At 36.5% G+C, this 19261-nt stretch overlaps 1 protein-coding gene across 4 annotated transcripts in view; it reads left to right on the forward strand.

Annotated features, from left to right (window-relative positions):
* Positions 1-19261, forward strand: part of TERF1 (telomeric repeat binding factor 1) — a 39925-nt gene that overhangs the window by 18713 nt on the left and 1951 nt on the right. For 2 of the 4 annotated variants that reach the window (XM_069600259.1, XM_069600258.1), the window contains exons 5-9: positions 2398-2547; positions 3413-3525; positions 5747-5806; positions 7253-7344; positions 13266-13372. In XM_069600259.1, coding sequence (XP_069456360.1) covers positions 2398-2547; positions 3413-3525; positions 5747-5806; positions 7253-7344; positions 13266-13372 — 522 coding nt within the window. The remainder of the gene's footprint in view (positions 1-2397; positions 2548-3412; positions 3526-5746; positions 5807-7252; positions 7345-13265; positions 13373-19261) is intronic. The other 2 variants (XM_069600261.1, XM_069600260.1) reach the window with 1 other exon arrangement.

Below are 19261 nucleotides of genomic sequence, written 5' to 3' on the forward strand. Positions count from 1 at the left end.
AATGGTTTCTTATGTGATCACTAGTCTTTCTGTGTATGTTTAATATTAAGGTCAATAGAAGTTAATTTTTAAGTATAAAAAACAAAGTGGTGTGGGAGTCAATTAAGCTTATCAAAGAAGTAAAGATAGTTTTATACAGTTTTTAGTAAACTTTTAATTGAACAATGGCATACCTTTAGTAGAATACTTATAGCATATGTAGATGTATTTTCACAAAAGGAACACACTTCATGTGATGACCTCTTAGATCAAGAAATAGAACATCACCAGCACTCTAGTGACTGTCCTTCCCACCTTCTCAAGGGTAACCACTCTCCTAACATGTAACATCCAAGATTAGCTTTACTTATTTCTGAACTTTATATAATATAGCAGGTTTCTGTTTGTCAGAAAGATCCACAGCATTGCTTGTAACAATTGCTATTCTCATTGCTCCATTGTAGGAAGGAATATACTATAGTTTATCCATTGTATTGTTGATGGACATTTGACTTATTTCCAGGTTTTGGCTGTTAGATTCCTTTTCATGTCTTCTGTACAACAAATATATGTATTTCTATTGGATAATACTTAGGAATAGATTTGATAGGTTATAAATATATGCACATATTCAGTTTTAGTAGATAAGGTGAAACAGTCTTCCAGAGTAGCAATATCAGTTCTTTCAGCAGTATGAAAGAGTTCCAGTTGCCTCACAGACCATGTCTGTGGTTTTCATTTTAGTCACTCTGGCAAGTATTTAGTCATTCTGGCAGTGAGGTAGTGCTGCCTTATTGGGTTTTAATTTCTGTTTCTTTGATGATTAATGAAGCTGAGAACCTTTTCACATACTGGTGTAGGGGAGAGGGGAATCACTTTAATTCATTGAGAAACGGAGCTTTTAGTAATGCTCATTCTATCTCTAATTTGCCCCTGTTTCTAGGGTGTACTCCTCCAGAGATTTTAGCTGAAAACCTGCTGTCTATTGGGTTCCTTGCCCTAACTTTTTTGCCTTAGCTCTGTGAGGTGACTAAAAACTCCATTCTGCTTGTACTTCACCGAAGAGGAAATTTTATGGCCAGTAAACATAAAGAGAAAATGCTAACCTCACTAATACTTGCCCTAGTGGCTTAGCAGTAAAGAATCCACCTGAAATGCAGGAGTCGCAGAAGACACAGTTCTGTCCCTGGGTCGGGAAAATCCGCTGGAGCAGGGCATGGCAACCCACTACAGTGTTCTTGCCTGGAGAATCCCATGGACAGAGGAGCCTAGTGGGCTACAGTCCATAGAGTTGCAAACAATCAGACACAGCTATAGTGACTTAAAGACACACCATGCGTGCCACAAGTTATATTTTGAAATAACATTTTCTATGCCTCAGAGTGACAATGATTAAAATGTCTTAGAACACCAACAGTTGGCTCAAAATGTGGAGAAATTATAGCACTGCTATACCTTCCTCTCAGGACTATAAATTGGTACTTAAGCTTCAGAGAGTATTTTAGCAAAATCGATTAGCATGCATTCCAGCAATTCCACTTCTAGATAAATACCCTAGAGTAACTGTTCTTACTTTCACTATATGCTTTTAAAGTCATGAAGCTTTATTTAAAAAAATAAAAACCAAAAAAAAAAAAAAAAACAATCCAGGCCCAACTGAAAATTGCTCTGAGATAGAGCTTGAGAACTAAAAAAAAATTTTTTAAGCTTTATAGCTTAATTATGCAATCAGCATTGAAAGAACTAAGAAAAATTTGTGCTGTTCACAAGAAGACACATAGAAAAATGTTTAATAGAATTATGGAAATAGAAAATAGCCTAAATACTTACACAGGCTGGAAGGAAAGATGAATAAGTGGTATTTTTGATCAATGGAATACTATTTAACAGTGAAAGTAACTAGTAATTCTATAAGTATCAAATCAATGTGGATAAATATCATAAACATAGAGTTGAGCAGAATAGAGAAAGTTTCAGAAGAATACACATAGCATAACACCATTTGTATAAAGTTAAAATCATGTTAAACAGTACTATACATTGTTTATGGATGCATACCTATGTAGTACAGGTGTAAAGGAATGCATGGATATGCTAAGTTCTAAATTCAGGATACTGCTTACATTGAGAAGAAGGCCAGGAAGGACAAGGAGTGACATCAGATTATGGTAATAAGATTTCAGTTGAATAGACAATGTTTTATTTCTTAAACGTGATCATAGATAGGTTTATAAGTTATTTTAATCCTTTTGTATTTGTGTAAATATGGAATTTTTCGTCAAAAATATATTGGTGGGCATTTAAAATGGGAGAATTTGTAAAATCTTGAGTTTTGGCTTACTGACTTTTCTCAGTTAAATAATATGACAGAATTTCTAGTATCTTATTTGTGATTTATATTTCTTCCGTTTTCTTTAGCCTTTTAAAAGGAAATTGCTTATGATAATCTCTCAGAAAGATACATTCCATTCCTTTTTTCAACACTTCAGCTACAACCACATGATGGAGAAAATTAAGAGTTATGTGAACTGTGTGCTAAATGAAAAATCATCAACGTTTCTAATGAAGGTATGCGTATTTCAGAGAAGCTCTAAACATAGACTTACACTGTTACAATAAAAGAGAATATTTGAAATAGAAATCCTTAAAAACTAATCAGAATTTTACTTAGTGATTTTATAGAATAGTGTGGTGAAATGTTACAGTTAGTGCATCTAAAAGAAAGTTTATTTCTGATCTATGTAATGTTTTCAACCTTTCAAAGTAAGATTTGAGGAAATTTTTCACAATAAAAAGTTGAGGGGAAAACTTACCAAAATGAAATGAGAAATATGTGAAAAAGAATTTAATTAAATTTAAGAGAAAATTTTAGCATATTTTTGGGAAAAGTCAAGTTGGACCGAAGAAGGGCTACTACAGAAATTTTTTTAATCACATTTTATCCTGTCTTAGGCCCAAAAAGTTTTAATATGTTGTACATATGTTGTACATATTTTTTTTTAAGTAACCTTTTATCTTAAAATTGTCTATAGGGACTTCCCTGGTTATCCAGTGGCTAAGGCTCTGCACTCCCAAAGTAGGAGGACCAGGGTTCAATCCCTGGTCAGGGAACTAGATCCCACAGGCCACAGCTAAAGATCCCATATGCCTCAACTAAGACCCAGCACACTCAAAGGGGGGAAAAAATTTTCTGCAGCGTATTGTATGTATCAAGTACATTTACAAGGAAAGCCCTTCTCCATAATGCTTATAAAGCAAGCAGGTGGCTGACAGTCACGTCACAGTACTTGGGGAAGCAATGCACTGCCCTTTGTTGGTCTGTGAAGAGATACTTCTGTTATGACTATCAAATAACTAGAAGGCTTGATTTAATACTGTTTGTTTTTAATGGCTTATTGCATTCCTTCCTCTCCCACATCCCCATTTTTTTAAGGCAGCAACAAAAGTAGTGGAAACTAAAAGAGCAAGAACAACATATTCTGAAGATAAACCTAATGGCAAAGATGTTGAATTGGCAACTGAAACTAATTTGGATACAGGACAAAGGTTTGTAAATTCATTAGTACATTTTTGTCTTACGAATATAATAGCTATGTGAAAGGGATGATAGTGAGATGTTGTTAATAAAAATAATTCTTGAGCAGTAGGTGTATTGTCTTACTGATGACTAACATTTGTATATTTGGAAGTACTGTAGAGTTACATCATGGCTTATGCAAATTCTGTTGCAAATGCTAACCAAGAGTACAGAGAAAACAGTACTATGTAGATAGTGTGGTATCATTTACTGTTCTCAGGGAACATGAGCTCCAGAACAGTATTGAGGCTGGAAGCCTGAATCATCTGGGTCCCTTAGTTCTCAAATCCTACATGCCTTCATGTGACTGTTGCACTGGGGGTTATTCTAATCTGTTAAAATACTGTTCATCTTCTCTGTGCATGATGCATGCTCAGTCGCCTCAGTGGTGTCCAACTCTTTGCAACCCTGTAGACTAGCCCACCAGGCTCCTCTGTCCATGGGATTCCCAGGCAAGAATACTGGAGTAGGTTGCCGTGCCCTCCTCCAGGGGATCTTCCCATCTCAGGGATCGAACCCACCTCTCCTGTGTCTCCTGCATTGGCAAGCAGATTCTCTACCACTGAGCTGCCTGGGAAGCCCTTCGTTTTGTCCAAGGACAAGCTAATTCTACATCTGGTGGACAAGTGCAGACACTGATTTGCTCCATTGTTGGAAGGAAGCAGGCTGTGTCATTCCTACATATTGAGAGAAAAAATTCAGTTTCTAAAATTATTTCTTCTTTAGGGATTTTCAAGGGTAATTTTTGCAGAATTGACTTTTACCTTTTGCTTTGGCTTGAGAAACTAACTCTATTGACGACAATAAAATCTACCATTATAAAGATCTTTTATATTGAACCTGTAGTCCGTTCCTTCTCTTCATCCACCCTTAAACCAAGGCCAAATAGTCAAATCCTTGTGGTCTCTGTGTGGATGTATTTGGCAGTGGATGTAGTATTACTCTTGTCTCAGGACCATGGCTTAAGTGCTGTGAGCCCCCAACTTAACTACTGATTTAGAGGTGGGAGTTGGAGTCTGAATTGCGTGGAGGTGGCATTGGTCACACCTCAGGACTGACCTCAGTCTTAAAGTTCTTGTTGTCCCTGCCTGTCAAAACATGATCTGCTCCTCACTGCTCCATTGAAGTCTTGTTTCTCATTGACTCTTTTCTAAGACCCATTTTGAGAAGTAGGGATTTCACTTTTATTGGCTTGGTTATTTCATTTTGTTTAGAAAATCAAAGTTTAGTAATACTAAGACCTAATAAATTCTGTGGCCCAGACTTCTTGCCCTCTATAGTACTGCTTTAAAGTAAAATAAAATTAGAGCTTATCATGATTCTTGCACATAATGAATGTTTCCTATATACTCTCTTAATATAGTGCCACCACTTATTTCAGATACCCTTCTAAGTATGCAGTTCAGTCACTGTGTAAAAGAGTTCTTGTCTCTCTGTACCCTGACTCTCCTCCTTCCCCTCACACATCCAGTTATCTCTCCAAGTGTTATAACTTCCATCTGAGAAATGCTTCTCTAATCCATTCATAGCCTAGATTATTACTTAGCTTTGTGCCACAAAAATCCATCCTTGACATGACTTCCAGAGTTAGCTTTCCATTAAAATAAATCCATTTAACTCACTTCCCAGCTTAATAACCTCTCTTAGCTTTCTGTTTCTTATTAAATGGATTAGATTTTATTGCATGGGTTACAAAGCATTACATAGGCCCTTTCTGGTTTTTTGTTTGTTTATTTGTTTCCATATACACCTTGTCCCTAAGCATTAACCCCTTCCTGCCCACATACATGGGAGAGGGCAATGGCAACCCACTCCAGTGCTCTTGCCTGGCAAGTCCCGTGGACGGAGGAGCCTGGTGGGCTGCAGTCCATGGGGTCGCTAGGAGTCGGACACGACTGAGCGACTTCACTTTCACTTTTCACTTTCATGCATTGGAGAAGGAAATGGCAACCCACTCCAGTGTTCTTGCCTGGAGAATCCCAGGGACGGGAGAGCCTGGTGGGCTGCCGTCTGTGGGTCGCACAGAGTCGGACACGATTGAAGCGACTTAGCAGCAGCAGCAGCAGCACAGAATTTCTTTCCAGAGATAACTTTTTATAAATTGAAATTTGACTTGACTATGTGGAAAGTACTATCCTTATGAACAATTTCTTATGTTTGCATTCTTACAAATGTTTTCTTCTTTTAAAGTGTTAGTGACAAACAGTCTGCGGTAACTGAATCCTCAGGGGATACAGTATCCTTATTGAGGTGAAGTAAATTTGACATTTTTCTTCTCTGTTTTTCGAATCTTTGAAGCAATTCATGCAAACTTAGGTAGATTATAATAGCTGCATGCAAACGCTATGATTTGAAGAATGTCACAAAGTTTTAACTTACCTCAACAGATATTAAGACCCTTGAAATGGCAAACTGTGGAGACCTGCCTCTTCAGATCCTGGCTTGTTTGACATTGTTTCTGCAAGGAGCACACAAGCAGGGAGTCCTTGAATTTAAAGCAGATAATTAGTAAACTTGATTCTATCAGAAACAAGGGCATGATGCTAGGGCAGGAAAGGGATAGAGGTTACATTTCTGATAATGTCCCAAATCCTGATTTTAAGAAATTATTTTAAAAACTCTTTAATCTGCTAGAAATTTTATAACACACAGTGTAGCATATTCAGAGAGCATAAAGTCAATATGAGTGATTGCCAAGCAGTTGGGATGCTAAGTGGAACCTTGGAAGGGGGTGGCTGATTTGGTGTGGAGGAGGTCACTGGAGATGAGGAATTAAGGGGCCAGGATGTTATTTGGTTTATTCATGTAAACATGGAAATAATTCATGGTAATGGCAACACTCAGAAAAAGATCTGTGAATGATGGGAAGTGCTTTGGAAGGATAACAAATGATTATGGAAAACAGTAAATGGCAATATGCCTCAATGGCATGAATCCTCAAAGGCTGAGGTTTCTGTGGAAACAGGATCCTGAAAGTGACATGAGGAAACAGGAAGTATAGAGACCCACCCGCGAAACCCTCTGATTCACGGAATGTAGAAGATGAAGCTAATCTCTACTCGAGGCCACGAACAGAGAAATGCTGTACCCAGGGGAGAGCTAAACTTTAGACAAGGCATAGAAGTTGAGACTGGCATTCCAGAGCACACAGAAAATTTGAGAAGGAAGGGAAAACATTTGTGGTTGCATTAGCATTTACAGGGTTAAAAGTATAGATTTTAGGTGATAATAAAAGAGCTGCCTAAGCTTAAGTGAACTTTTTTCCCCTCTCATTTTAGTTTGCCCCTTTATAAATTGTAATAATACAATCTTTGCAGAATTGTCCAAATTTTCTGCCGCTTCCTATATTTCCAAACAATCTTACCTTTCCAAAAAGCCCTTTTTCAGAATCTGTAATCGTGATATCTACCATCATGTATAAAAGAATTTTGAAATTTCTCCAGTTGAAAGGCCAGAAGGATCTTGATTTCTGAGTAAATGAAGTAGAGAAAATAAGTGATGGGAGAGCAGAAAGTCTTGACAACAAAAATCTTAGAGACCAAAGGTTAAGATGGGGTACTGAGCAAGGGGAACACCAAAGGAAACAGGCCAAAGTAGAAGCAGGTCCTAGACAGAGATTGAGACAAATCCTCTACCTTTTCCCATAGCCTTTCTAGTCTTTGCAGAGCAAATCACAAGCTTTTGTGTTTCATCTAGGTCTCACAAAAATCTCTTCTTGTCTAAGTTGAAACGTGGAAACCAACAACAAGATTTTAATAAGAAAGAGGAAAGAGTGGAAACTTCTCAAAGTAAGTACACTTATTACAGGTTTGGGAGTGGAGAATTGATACTTCCTTGAGAGCAGTCCAACCCTTGACCTAACACCTCAACACGCAGACATACTTCAGAAAAGGAAAACACAAAAGGATTAAATCCCTTGGGTTCATAGAGTTAATTAGAGGTGGTGCTTAATTTAGAAAGTTAGAGTTGGTGCTTGGTATTTATGGTAATATTCTGTAAAGTCACCCTGAACACTTAGTGAATACTAAACACTTACAGAGGAGTACAGTGTTAGGTTCTTTTGAGTCTCTGGTGACAACGTTTTGGTCAACTGTTCAAAATATAACTTTGTTCTGTGTTTTTGTTGAAAGACACCTATTTAGTGTATATTACTGACTCACTACTGGAGAAGGAAATGGCAGCCCACTCCAGTATTCTTGCCTGGAGAATCCCTTGGGCAGAGGAGCCTGGCAGGCTATAGTCCATTAGCCTGCAAGAGTCAGGCTCACAAGAGTCAGACACGACTTAACAACTAAACCACCACCACCATTGATTCATTAACATTGAAACCACGGCCAACAGCCCTGTAACTCATGCCTAAATGATGCTTATCTAACACACATACTTTTTTCTATAAGGAACATCATACATAGCCTTCTTGCACTTGGGAACCCTAGATAGCACTTCCACAATACACTTGGGAACCATTTTAAACAGCAAAATTACCTCCTGAAAGCCCAAAAATACAGCACTAAATAGACTGTAAAAAGAATTATTTCTAGTGTGGGAACTGAAATAGGAAGACAGAGCTTCACCTCGTTTAACCTCAGCTTAGAACATGACTCAGATATTTTGCTACCCTGTGCATGTCCACAAAAGCACTGCAATTTTTGATTTTTGATTTACAGCTTTCAACAGGTAGGTGAATTTTCAAATACCAGAATCCATGACTGTTATGAGGATGGCTATATATAGAATCTAACTACTCTACTCATTGCATTTAGAGTTTATTATCCTTATAAAAAAACATTGCTAGATTAAAAAAACAACCAAAAAAATCTTAAAAGCAGTCCATAATTATTTTCAATTAGAATTTGATTGTAAATTCCTCCTTGATATGCATTCATTCAAAAAATGTTTATTGAACCTATTGTGTTCTAATACAAAGATTTTTAAATCTTTTTGACTCAAATCTAAATACTTAATGATCAATATAAAAATAATAGATGTACCACCTTGATGCCAGGTACATGGTAGACCTGCAGTAAAACTTTAAAAAAAATTTTATTGATGTATAATTGATTTACAATGTTGTGTTAGTATCAGGTGTACAGCATATTGAATCTATTTTACAAATACATGTGTACACTAGGCCATTGCAGAGCACTGAGTAGAGCTCCCTGTGCAATATATGCAGTAAATACTAATTGAATAAATTTATTCATAGCAGACAGCCAATGATAGGACAAAGAAATACTTGCTTCATGTTGGTGAAGTTCCTAGGAATGACTAGGAATCAAAACTTTACTTTCAGGGTATGTGGTGCCAAAGCGAGCACTGGAGTCCTAATCCTAAACTAAAATAATTGGAGGGTTTTTCCTGGACTTTTAATTTCATAATACAAAGTTCAGAGAAATGGAAGTATACACTTTTCTACACTGTTGTTGATCAGTAATTAGACTGATGAAAACTATAATCTTTTTGTAGAGTGGTTTGGCAGTGACTGGATATTAAACAGGTAATCCTATGAGTTTTAGTACATTTCTTAACTTTTTGTTAGCTGTTAGTAATACATACGTGTGTGTGTGCACATGCTTAGTCCGTTAGTCATGTCTGACTCTTTACTACCTCACTATCCATAAAAGTTTTCAGGCAAGAATACAGGAGTGGGTTGCCATTTCCTCCTCTGGGGGATCTTCCTGACCCAGGGATCCAACCCATGTCTGTTGCATCTCTTGCATCACTGAGTTCCATGCAAAAAAATTTCACCAGTATTCAGTGAAATGATGAATATTTGAATTAGAAGCTTTTTACCCATAAACTCGCTTATTCCTCAAAACAATCTGAATCCGTGCATTTGTTTTTTAATCACCCCTGTTTTAAAGATGAGAAAGCCAAGACAAAAAGAGGTTAAGTGTAGAAAGCCCTTGGTCATATAGATCATGAACAGAACCAAAGCCACAATAACATTTCTGACTTTTTAGAGCCCATGACCTTAAATGCTGAGATAGATAAACTGCCTCAAGGGACGGATAGAATCGAAGCAAATAAAAATTTAGTAAAAAGTGATGAGGTTATATATGTACTTAAAAGTATATTTACATTTAATTTTTAAGAGGTGAAACTGAACGATTCAATGGAGTTCACATAAATGCTATCTCATAAGAAATATATCAATAAACTATGATTCCTTCAAAATGAAGAATAAATAATAATAAATGCTTTGATAGCGTGGGTCAGATTGCCTCTATAACAGTAAATATAAACTTCAGACCACTGATGATTTCAACTGTAATGGGTGAGATTAGCAAAAAATAATAAAAGATTTGACCAAATATAGTATTCTTTGGAAATACTTTTCCTCACAACTTTACAGATTTTGTTTCTCTATTTTCTAACTTGATGAGTGTTGCTATGGACAGTCTTGATATCAACTTGACTCTCCTCCCTTTGTGTATGAGTGGCTTTTTCTTCGTAGATGCCCAGTTTTTCTAATTTGTGCGTTTAATGCTATAAATTCTCCTTTTATTACTGCCTTAGTTTCATCCCTATATAGTATATTTTTATTTTCATCAAAATATATTTTTTATTTCCCTTGACACTTTTCTCTTTGATCATCTGGACTATTAAGAAGCTGTTTGTTAAATTTTCAGATATTTAAAGATAATGATTTACAGTTAGTTCTGTTCCAGCCTGAAGGTATACTTTGTAGGGTTTCTTTTTCTTTTTTAAGACTAGCTTTATGTCCTAGAATATGGTCTATCTTGGTGACTGTTGATATATACTTAAGAATGTGAATTCTGCTGTCGTTGAGTATACAGTGTTACAAATGTCGATTAGGTCAAATTGATTCATGCTTATTTTTTGTCTTCTTGTTCTACTAATTACTGAGAGAAAGAAGTATTGAAGTCTCCAGCTATGATTATGAATTTCTCTTCATTGTTAATCTGTTAATTTATTTTTGCCTTTTTAGTCCTCTAGCACCTGTTTGAACAATTCACAATATGAAAATCTCTGTTCATAACTGGTGTGGTTTCCATTAGCGTTACCAGCACATATGGTCTCCCCCTGCAGTGATACCATATCGTTTCTATTACTGTAGTTTAGAAATAACTCAGTATGTAACAGTAATTTCCTTCATTATCCTGTTATTCTTTAGGAACATCTTAAGTGTTCTTGGTGTTTTGGTCTTCCATATTGTCAGAGGTGGGAGGAAACTTCATAAAAGATTGCAAGCAGTGAAGCTGCTACCACTCCGTAGGTGCCACAACGTGTACAACAAGACTTAATGGGTCGGAACAGGACAGTTTGCTATACAGTACAGCAGATTATGTATGGCAACAGCGTAGTTGTGCTGGTTTCCCTCCCTCGCCAGGTCAAAAGACAGCATAATGCACCCAGGTGGATGCTGCACAGGCAGTAGGTTGTACTGCAAAGAGGAACTTGGGGCCAAGGGTACTTTTTGAGTAAGCAACAAGCAAATAATCCAGTTCCCTTCTCCAAGGGAGAGTAGTTACATGGTGGTCAGCCTGTAGTTCCAGTGACCTATTTAGGTACCTGACTAACTGCAGAAACTGTTTAGTAAAATCTTAGCAAGAACTACAGGAATGCTCAGAGCTTATGAATAATTACCTGTCCTAAGACATAATTTTAGAATAATCTTGTTAAGTTCTACAAAGAACCCTATTGAAATTTTATTTGAAATTACATTGTAATAGATAATTTTGGAGAGAGCTGACACATTTATATTGTCTTCCTTCCCTGGTGGTGCAGAGGTTAAAGCGTCTCTTTGCAACATGGGAGACCTGGGTTTGATCCCTGGGTCGGGAAGAACCTCTGGAGAAGGAAATGGCAACCCACTCCAGTATTCTTGCCTGGAGAATCCCATGGACGGAGGAGCTTGGTGGGCTACAGTCCATGGGTCGCAAAGAGTTGGACACAACTGAGCGACTTCACTTTCCCATGCACAAAAGCATTTCTCTATTTAGATTGTCTTATGTATATTTTTCTTACAGCATGTATGTGTGTATACACACACTTACAAATATAGTAAAACTTTATAATTTACTGCATGTGGATGTTAACTACTTTTGCTAGATTTATCCCTAAGCATGTTTTATATTTTGTTACTATTGTAAATATTATCTTTTGATTATTTAAATATTTTAACTGTTGCTAATGTACAGAAATACTGTTGAGTTCTGTTTATTGATCTTGTATGGAACCATCTTGCTAAATCCTTTTTAAATTCTATGTGTAGATTCTTTTAGGTTTCTGTACAGTACAGTAGGGATGAGGGGCTCCAACTCTTTGCAGTCAACACATACTGCTATCTCTGCCTCAGAAACAAAGGGATTGATAAGTGACTTACCTGAGGGTAGGCAGCTGAAACAGATGGCATAAAATCAGAACTCAAACCCTAGTTCTTTTGATTCCACATATTGTCATATCTAATGGGACAAACTTTTATGCACATTTTAAAAGATTTGTAAAATGAAAACATAGCTACTATATTTATTTTTAAAAATCTGTATAAGTGAACCTGTGTAGTTGAAAACCACATCATTCAAGGATCAACTATATATATACAATTTTCTTTCAGTAATGACCATTCTATTTCTTTTCAGTTGCATATACATTTATTTATCTTACTAAACTGTAAATAAGAGAGAAATAGTTATTTCTTACACTGTGTCAGATATTCCGTAAACATTATTTTAAGAAACTACAATGATCCTATAAGGTAAATATTCCTTTTTTTTAGCAGATGATGAAAAGACAGGTATTTGGAGGTGAAATGGCTTGTTCAAAGGCATGAAAGAATCAAGATTCAAAGCACATCTCCTCTGATTTTTTTTTTCATTCTTTTTTTTTTTTTTTTTGCAGCTCTGTAACTGACAATCAGCAGTTAGTCCTCATTCACACTATCTAGATTTTTTTTTTAAAGTGGTGGTAGTTAAATCGATAATGAATATATAAATCTTCCTGGATGAATCCTCATTACATTTTCTGAGACAATTGCGCACAGCTAGATGCAGTGTGAGACATTCCTTATTTTTTGGCCCAGACAGTTTTGTTGAGCCCAGTGCCAGTGCATGCATATGGAGTCCTCATCTCCTTCATGGCATGTTTCCAGATCTCTCTGAGTGCCAGAGGGACTTCTTTCTTTCTTTTCGGCTGCACTGGGTCTTTGTTACTGTGTGCAGGCTTCAGGGCAACTCTAGTTGTGGGGTATGGGCTTCTCACTGCTGTGGCTTCTCTGATTGCAGAGCCTGGGCTCTGGGCACCTGGGCTTAGCTGCCCACAGCATATGGGGTCCTCCTGGAGCAAGAATTGAACCCTGTGTCTCCTGCATTGGCACATAAATCCTCAACCACTGGACTACCAGGGAAGCCCCCACAGGCACTTCTTGAAACCTACGCCATTGATATGTTTGTGGATGTTGATGGTGTCATCTCTGATTACTATCTCATTGATGGCAGAGTGCCCCTTCTCACCACCCTCTGCAGGAGCGACTCTGCCAAGCCCTTGCTGGAAAGGAAACACATGCCCCCTGATTTTCAAAGGCTGATTTTTGCATTTATACCATACTGCTTCCAGATTCAAAGGAAAAAGAGTAAACAGGTTTTTTTTAAATAGCTATAAAATAAATAGGGATTTCATGATAACCTTTAAAAATACAATTCTTTTAATGTAGGACAGTTTTTGATGACAGTGTTTCTGCTTTTAGGTGGAAGAAAGAAAAAGAACAGTAGACGAGCCACTGAAAGTAAGAGAATACGTATTTTAAAAAGTCAGCCTGTAACTCCTGAAAAGCATCGGTCTAGGAAAAAACAGGTACTTGTTTATTTTAATTTGATAATGCTTAATGTATATTAAAGTCATAAGGAGTAGTTGTGACTATTTCACATTATTTCTGTTCAACTCTAAAAAATCTTGAGAATAAAATGTTTCTTCTTTGCCGTCTTAGATAAATTGATCAAATTGCCTGTTCAGAGTTCACTCACATTTTAAAGATAATCTTGGGTATTAATGACATTTATTTAGAATTATCCATCCTACAGTCCATTCATCAGATGTAGGGTAAAACTTAAATCCCCATGATAAACTTATTTTCATATCTTCCTAACATAGGTTCAGTTTAAATAATATTTTTGTGTGCTTTAAAAAAGGAGATACCATTTGACATAGAATTTTTCTATTAAGAAAGCTGAGTCAGTTTTAGGGCTCACTCATTTGTTTTTCCTCTCGGTGATTATAGTCCTATGCTATCTCTAGTTGCTAAAGCCATTGTTTACTGTTTTATCTGGTTTTCTAGTTGTTTACAGTAAATGAGTAAATTATTTAAGATGATTTTCTTTTTTGATAAGCTATTTGCAAATGGTTCATTGTTGATATGTTGGGGTAGGATCAAGTTCTGGACTCTAGAGGTTGGTCTAAAATCCAGAAGTCTCTGCCTTATATATTTGTCTTGTGGTTCTTCTGATAACAGTTCTAAATGGAATTATAGATGTTACTTAGTGATATACATCAAGAAAATGGTTTCTCTTTTTTATATATTTGAAACAACATGTGGGATATCAACTGCACAATTAAATATAGGTGATATTGTCTATCACTATTACGCCAAAATTCTGTGTCTGGTTTTATTTTTAGCTTTCTACTGTTGGTGTTTTGGTGGGATAACTTGTTAGATGAGCAACCAATTTTATTTTATTTTGTATTGACATTTGGATTCTTTAAAAATTTTGATTGCAATAGTCTTGCACAGTTTCTTGGACAGTTTCTTTCTCCTGCATTTGTATGTTAAACAAACAAAGGTATTTTTGCCTGCCTTATCACAATTTAAAAAGAGGCCTTCCTTTGTAAATTTATTCAGAAGAAAAGTAAGTGGCTTTCAACAATAAAGACTTTTTTCCCATGGATGGTATGTCATGGGAATTATTATACAGTATTTTTAAATTATAAATGATATCACTGTTTAATATACATCATCTGTTTTATTTTAAAACATGTCTACACTACATTGAGCACCAACATACAGGTAGATATGACCAGGAAACAAACTCACAGTCCTGTCTCAGCAGGCAGTGAGTTCAGTCTATGTCTTGAGGTCGACTATTATTTTTCATAGTAAGAGAAAAAATATAGGAAAGATGAAAAGAACATTATTCCCAACTCCTGTTGAGGAATCTGAATGATGAACTGGAAGGATATTTCAGTTTATAAAGCTCTTCCAAAGCCCCTTCTGTCAATCAGTTGATGTTTAAATATGGACCCCAGGGTGGTAGACCAGCTGGACTTGAGCAGCACAAGGGCACACTGTTTAAAGTAACATCCACATGTTACTGCAAACAGTGGGAGGAATGGACTGTGCTTTCAGACTGATAGTTTACTCTTTCCTGTTTTATCAACCCATAAAATTTAGAGGATATCAAAACTGCACCACCACAATCATGACACAGCATCTGCTCAGTATAAAAACTTTGTTTAGGGGGAAAAATCCAGTTGGCCCTTGGGAAAAAATGTCCTGCATTGGATGGTACAAATACATAATACTCAGTTATGAACCCACAAGAATGTGTGCTTTATAATGAAGACTAGAAATCAGATCTCTAAATCCAGCTGCTTTTTTAAAATTAGTATTTTATATGAGTATGTTTGCCTCCCATATCTTTCCTCTGAGGCAGAAAGGAAACGGGTAGAAAACTGGTAGGTTCTATTCTCAGAGACACACACAAGGTTTCTTTCTGTTTGGGGACTACTGTGGTTCTCAGTTTTCTAAAACAGTTGAGCCTCTGGCAGCGTCCTCAGCATCATGGTCTGAGATCTCCATATTCCTGAACAAAGCCAATTTGAAGGTTTTGTGTCATGGGAGAGAGAGGTCACCACTTTAGCTCTGGCTTTCTCTCATCTGAGAGAAATACAGGGGGTAGGTAGGAGCAGACCTTTGAGTCATCAAGTCATCGCTGGAGAATACAGTAGAGCAAGCCTATAGCTTCCCTGGTGGCCTTGTAAAGAACAATCCCTTCTCCAAAATATAGACTTACTATTTATCAGATAAAATAGATGCCTTTGAAATGATTTACATGGACCAGTGGAAGATAGTTGCTCATTACATATTTCGAAGTTTTGATTTTTGACTTGATTATTCACACCAAATCAGGCTTTAAAAATAGACCAAACTAGGCTAGAATGTATACATTTCAACAGATAAGAAAGTACATAATGCCTGTGCCATTTACTGACGTAGCGCTAGATCCAAGGACTCTGTTGGTGTAAATAAACGATACCATTTCTAAAGCATTGGGGTTTTTTTCTAAAAGGCATTAAAAATGACATGCTATTTAAAAATATAAGTTGTATAACTTTTTAGCCTTAAGGAAAGAAAAGATTGGTGCATTTTAATTTGTCCCATGCTGTCTATATCTTGAGTTATGGGCATGGCTAGATTTAATTTTATTTTGCTCAAGAAGAACAAAAGACAAAAGAGAATAGTTCCAAGGGCACAGTTTTTGCTTTTGTCCTGAAATACATTATCTTAAACTCCTAATTAACCATGTGTCATTATGAAGGGAATCTAGTATAACAGATCACCTGTACAATACAAAGAAATGAAATTTTGAGTTTTAAGCAAAAAAGTAGACTTATGAAATTGTGCTGTCCTCATATTTTCTTTCTAATCTTAACACTGATAAGTCCATTGTGTCACTTATTCAGTTCCATCTATGAACAATAGAGGTTGACCTCTTTAAGTTTTCTAAACTTTTATTTTTGTTTTTGGCTACACTGTGTAGCTTGCGTGATCCTAGTTTCCCAACCAGGGCTAGAAGAGTATGGTTTCTGTTTGCTATATGATTACTGATATATTCCATATGGTGTTTTTTAAGACTCTTTCCCCTTTAAATCATAGATGAAAGTAACCAAGGGCTATAAAAAAAAGGCATTCAGATCAAACAATATAAGCCATAATCATGAAGTAACAATAATATATCAAGTTATAGTTGCTCATTTTCAATAGAAGAAAAAAAATTAAATGTTTAATGTTAAACATTGTGGTTTTCAATTAACTTTTACTGACAAAATTATAACTTCTAGATCAGAGGTTGACAAACTTTCTATAAAGGGCTAGGCAGTGAGCCATATACAGTTTCTGTCGCATATTCTTTTTATTGAAAACTACTTTTTAAAATGTAAAAACCATCGTTTAGCTCCTGTGCTGTACCGGGGACAGTTGCCTGCCTAACCCTTGCTGAATATGATCCACTGGAAATACCATTTAAACTTTGGTTGCACTCAGGAACCTAAATAGTATTCAAGCAGAGGTTGTTATTTCTTCAGAGAAAGAGGCTTTTGTATTTAATCAGATATCATCTGTGCTCTCTATTAAATATTACTGAGATTAAAACAAGGAAATGGTGCTATGTATATGAGATTTGCATAAATCAAAGGCTACTTTTTAAAACAGAATAAACGTGTGGCAGCTTCTTACACAACAAAAATTCTTAACTTGAAGGACCATAGAATTGGTAAGTTTTCTTAAGGGGATTCTAAATGGCTTCTGAAATTTTGTGTAAAATGTTATGTACCTTCACTTGTCTGCAAAATGGATCCATAGCTTTCATCACATTCTCAAAGATTTACGTGAACCCAGAGATTAATCAATAAGTACATCCCTCTCCCCTTTAAACTCCTTACTGCACACATGCAGAATTTATATCTCCTTTGGTTTTGTGTCAGTTAGTAATGAGCAGTGTGGTGAGGCTTTTAGGAGTGGTGACTGGTGAGGGAAGTGGGCTGGCTTGTCAGGACAGAAGGTCATAGGGCAGATGTCAGTCTTTGTCTAGAGGGTGAGTAGTCTTACACTTGTAGGCAGCATCATTGCTGATAGGCGACAGCTCAAACAAACTTCTGCAGGAGGTATAATGATACTGCCAGTTTTATGGCATTGAGTCGTACACAAGATAATTTTGATGTCGTATTTGTCTACAAGCACCTTGAGTTTCTTTTTGGTGTGTCAGACAGTTGAGCTGGATTCTTTTTTTTTCTCTCTTTTTTTTTAATTGCCATCTTGTTATTGTTCAGTCATTAAGTCATGTGCAGCTCTTTGTGACCCCATGCACTGCAGCACAGCAGTCTTCCTGGCCTTCACTATCTCCCAGAGTTTGCGCAAACCATGTCTATTGAGTCAGTGATGCCATCCAACCATCTCATCCTCTGTCATCCCTTTCTCCTCTTGCCCTCAATCTTTTCCAGCATCAGGGTCTTTTCCAAATGAGTCAGCTCCTCGCATCAAGTGGCCAAAGTTTTGAAGATTTGGCATCAGTCCAATATTCCAGTGAATATTCAATTGCCATGTTAGCCATTTTAAAGTGTATAGTTCAGTGTCATTAAACACCTCCTGTGCTACCTTACCACCATTCATCCACAGAGCTCTTTTTATCTTACAAAACTGAAACTCTGTACCGATTAAGCAGTAACGGCTCATTCACCCCGCCCCCACAAGCATCTGGCAACCAACTTTCTACTTTCTCTCAATTTGACTATTGTAGGTACCTCATATAAGTGGAAATCTACAGTATTTTTTCTTTTGTATTTGACTCCTTGCACTTAGCATAATGTCCTCATTTACCTTGAGGACAAGATCATTTCCCTTGTATGTGTCAGAATCTTCCTTTTTTAAAGCTAATGATATTGTATTTATATACCACTTTTTGTCTATTATGTGTAATACTGCTATCAACAGGAGTGTGCAAATTTCAAGTCTCTGCACTCAGTTCTTTTGGCTGTATTCAGAAGAATATAGAATTCTACTCACAGGCAGAATTGTTGGGTCACATGATGCCTTTAATTTTCAAGGGACCACCACACTTTTCCCTAGCAGTCACGTAAGTTTTCATTCCCACCAAAAGCACATAAGAGTTCCAGTTTTTCCACATCCTCACCAGCACGTGTTATTTTCTGTATTTGGTTGGTTGTTTCATGGTGTACCTCCTAATGGGTTTGAGGCAATATCTTCTAGGGTTTTGGATTTGCTTTTCTGTAATTATTAAGTGACATTGAGCATGTTTTCAAGTGCTTATTGGCTATTTATATATCTTTTTTGGAGAATTGTCTACTCAAGACCTTTATTCATTTTAAAAATGTATTTATAGTAAAACATAGCATAAAATTTGTCACCTTGTTTTTTAAGTGTATGATTCACTGGCATTAAATGCATTCACATTGTACAACAGCCTCTAGAGCTTTTTCATCTTGTGAAATTGAAACACTATGCTGGTTAGACAGCCCCCTATTTCCCTGCCTCCCGTTCCCGTCAACCATCATTCTACTCTCTGTTTCTGGGAATCTGACTACTGTAGATATCTCACGTAAGTGAAATCATACAGTATTTGCCCTTTCATGACTGATGATGGATAAATTTTTAAACCAAATGTGAGTCAGCTGGGGAAAGCATTCGTAGTTCGGAAACAGTAAATAATCATTCAGATGACCCTATGTATTGCTTCTCAGCATGTCAACAGAAGGAATAGTTAGTTGGTCACCTCTAGCAAATGCCAAGTATCAGTAATCTTTTTCTATGTATAATACTGAATTTGATTTTTAAAATTTTTCAGTCATTTTCTCCAAAAACAAAATACTGTATCTTTAATTAGTTTGTGTTAGTTGTGTTCTCAGAAACCTGTTGGAGAAAGTGAGAAGATTTTAGTCTTACGTGCGTGTGTA

The sequence above is a fragment of the Ovis canadensis genome, chromosome 9 (assembly GCF_042477335.2).
Source record: "Ovis canadensis isolate MfBH-ARS-UI-01 breed Bighorn chromosome 9, ARS-UI_OviCan_v2, whole genome shotgun sequence".
NCBI lineage: Eukaryota > Metazoa > Chordata > Mammalia > Artiodactyla > Bovidae > Ovis > Ovis canadensis.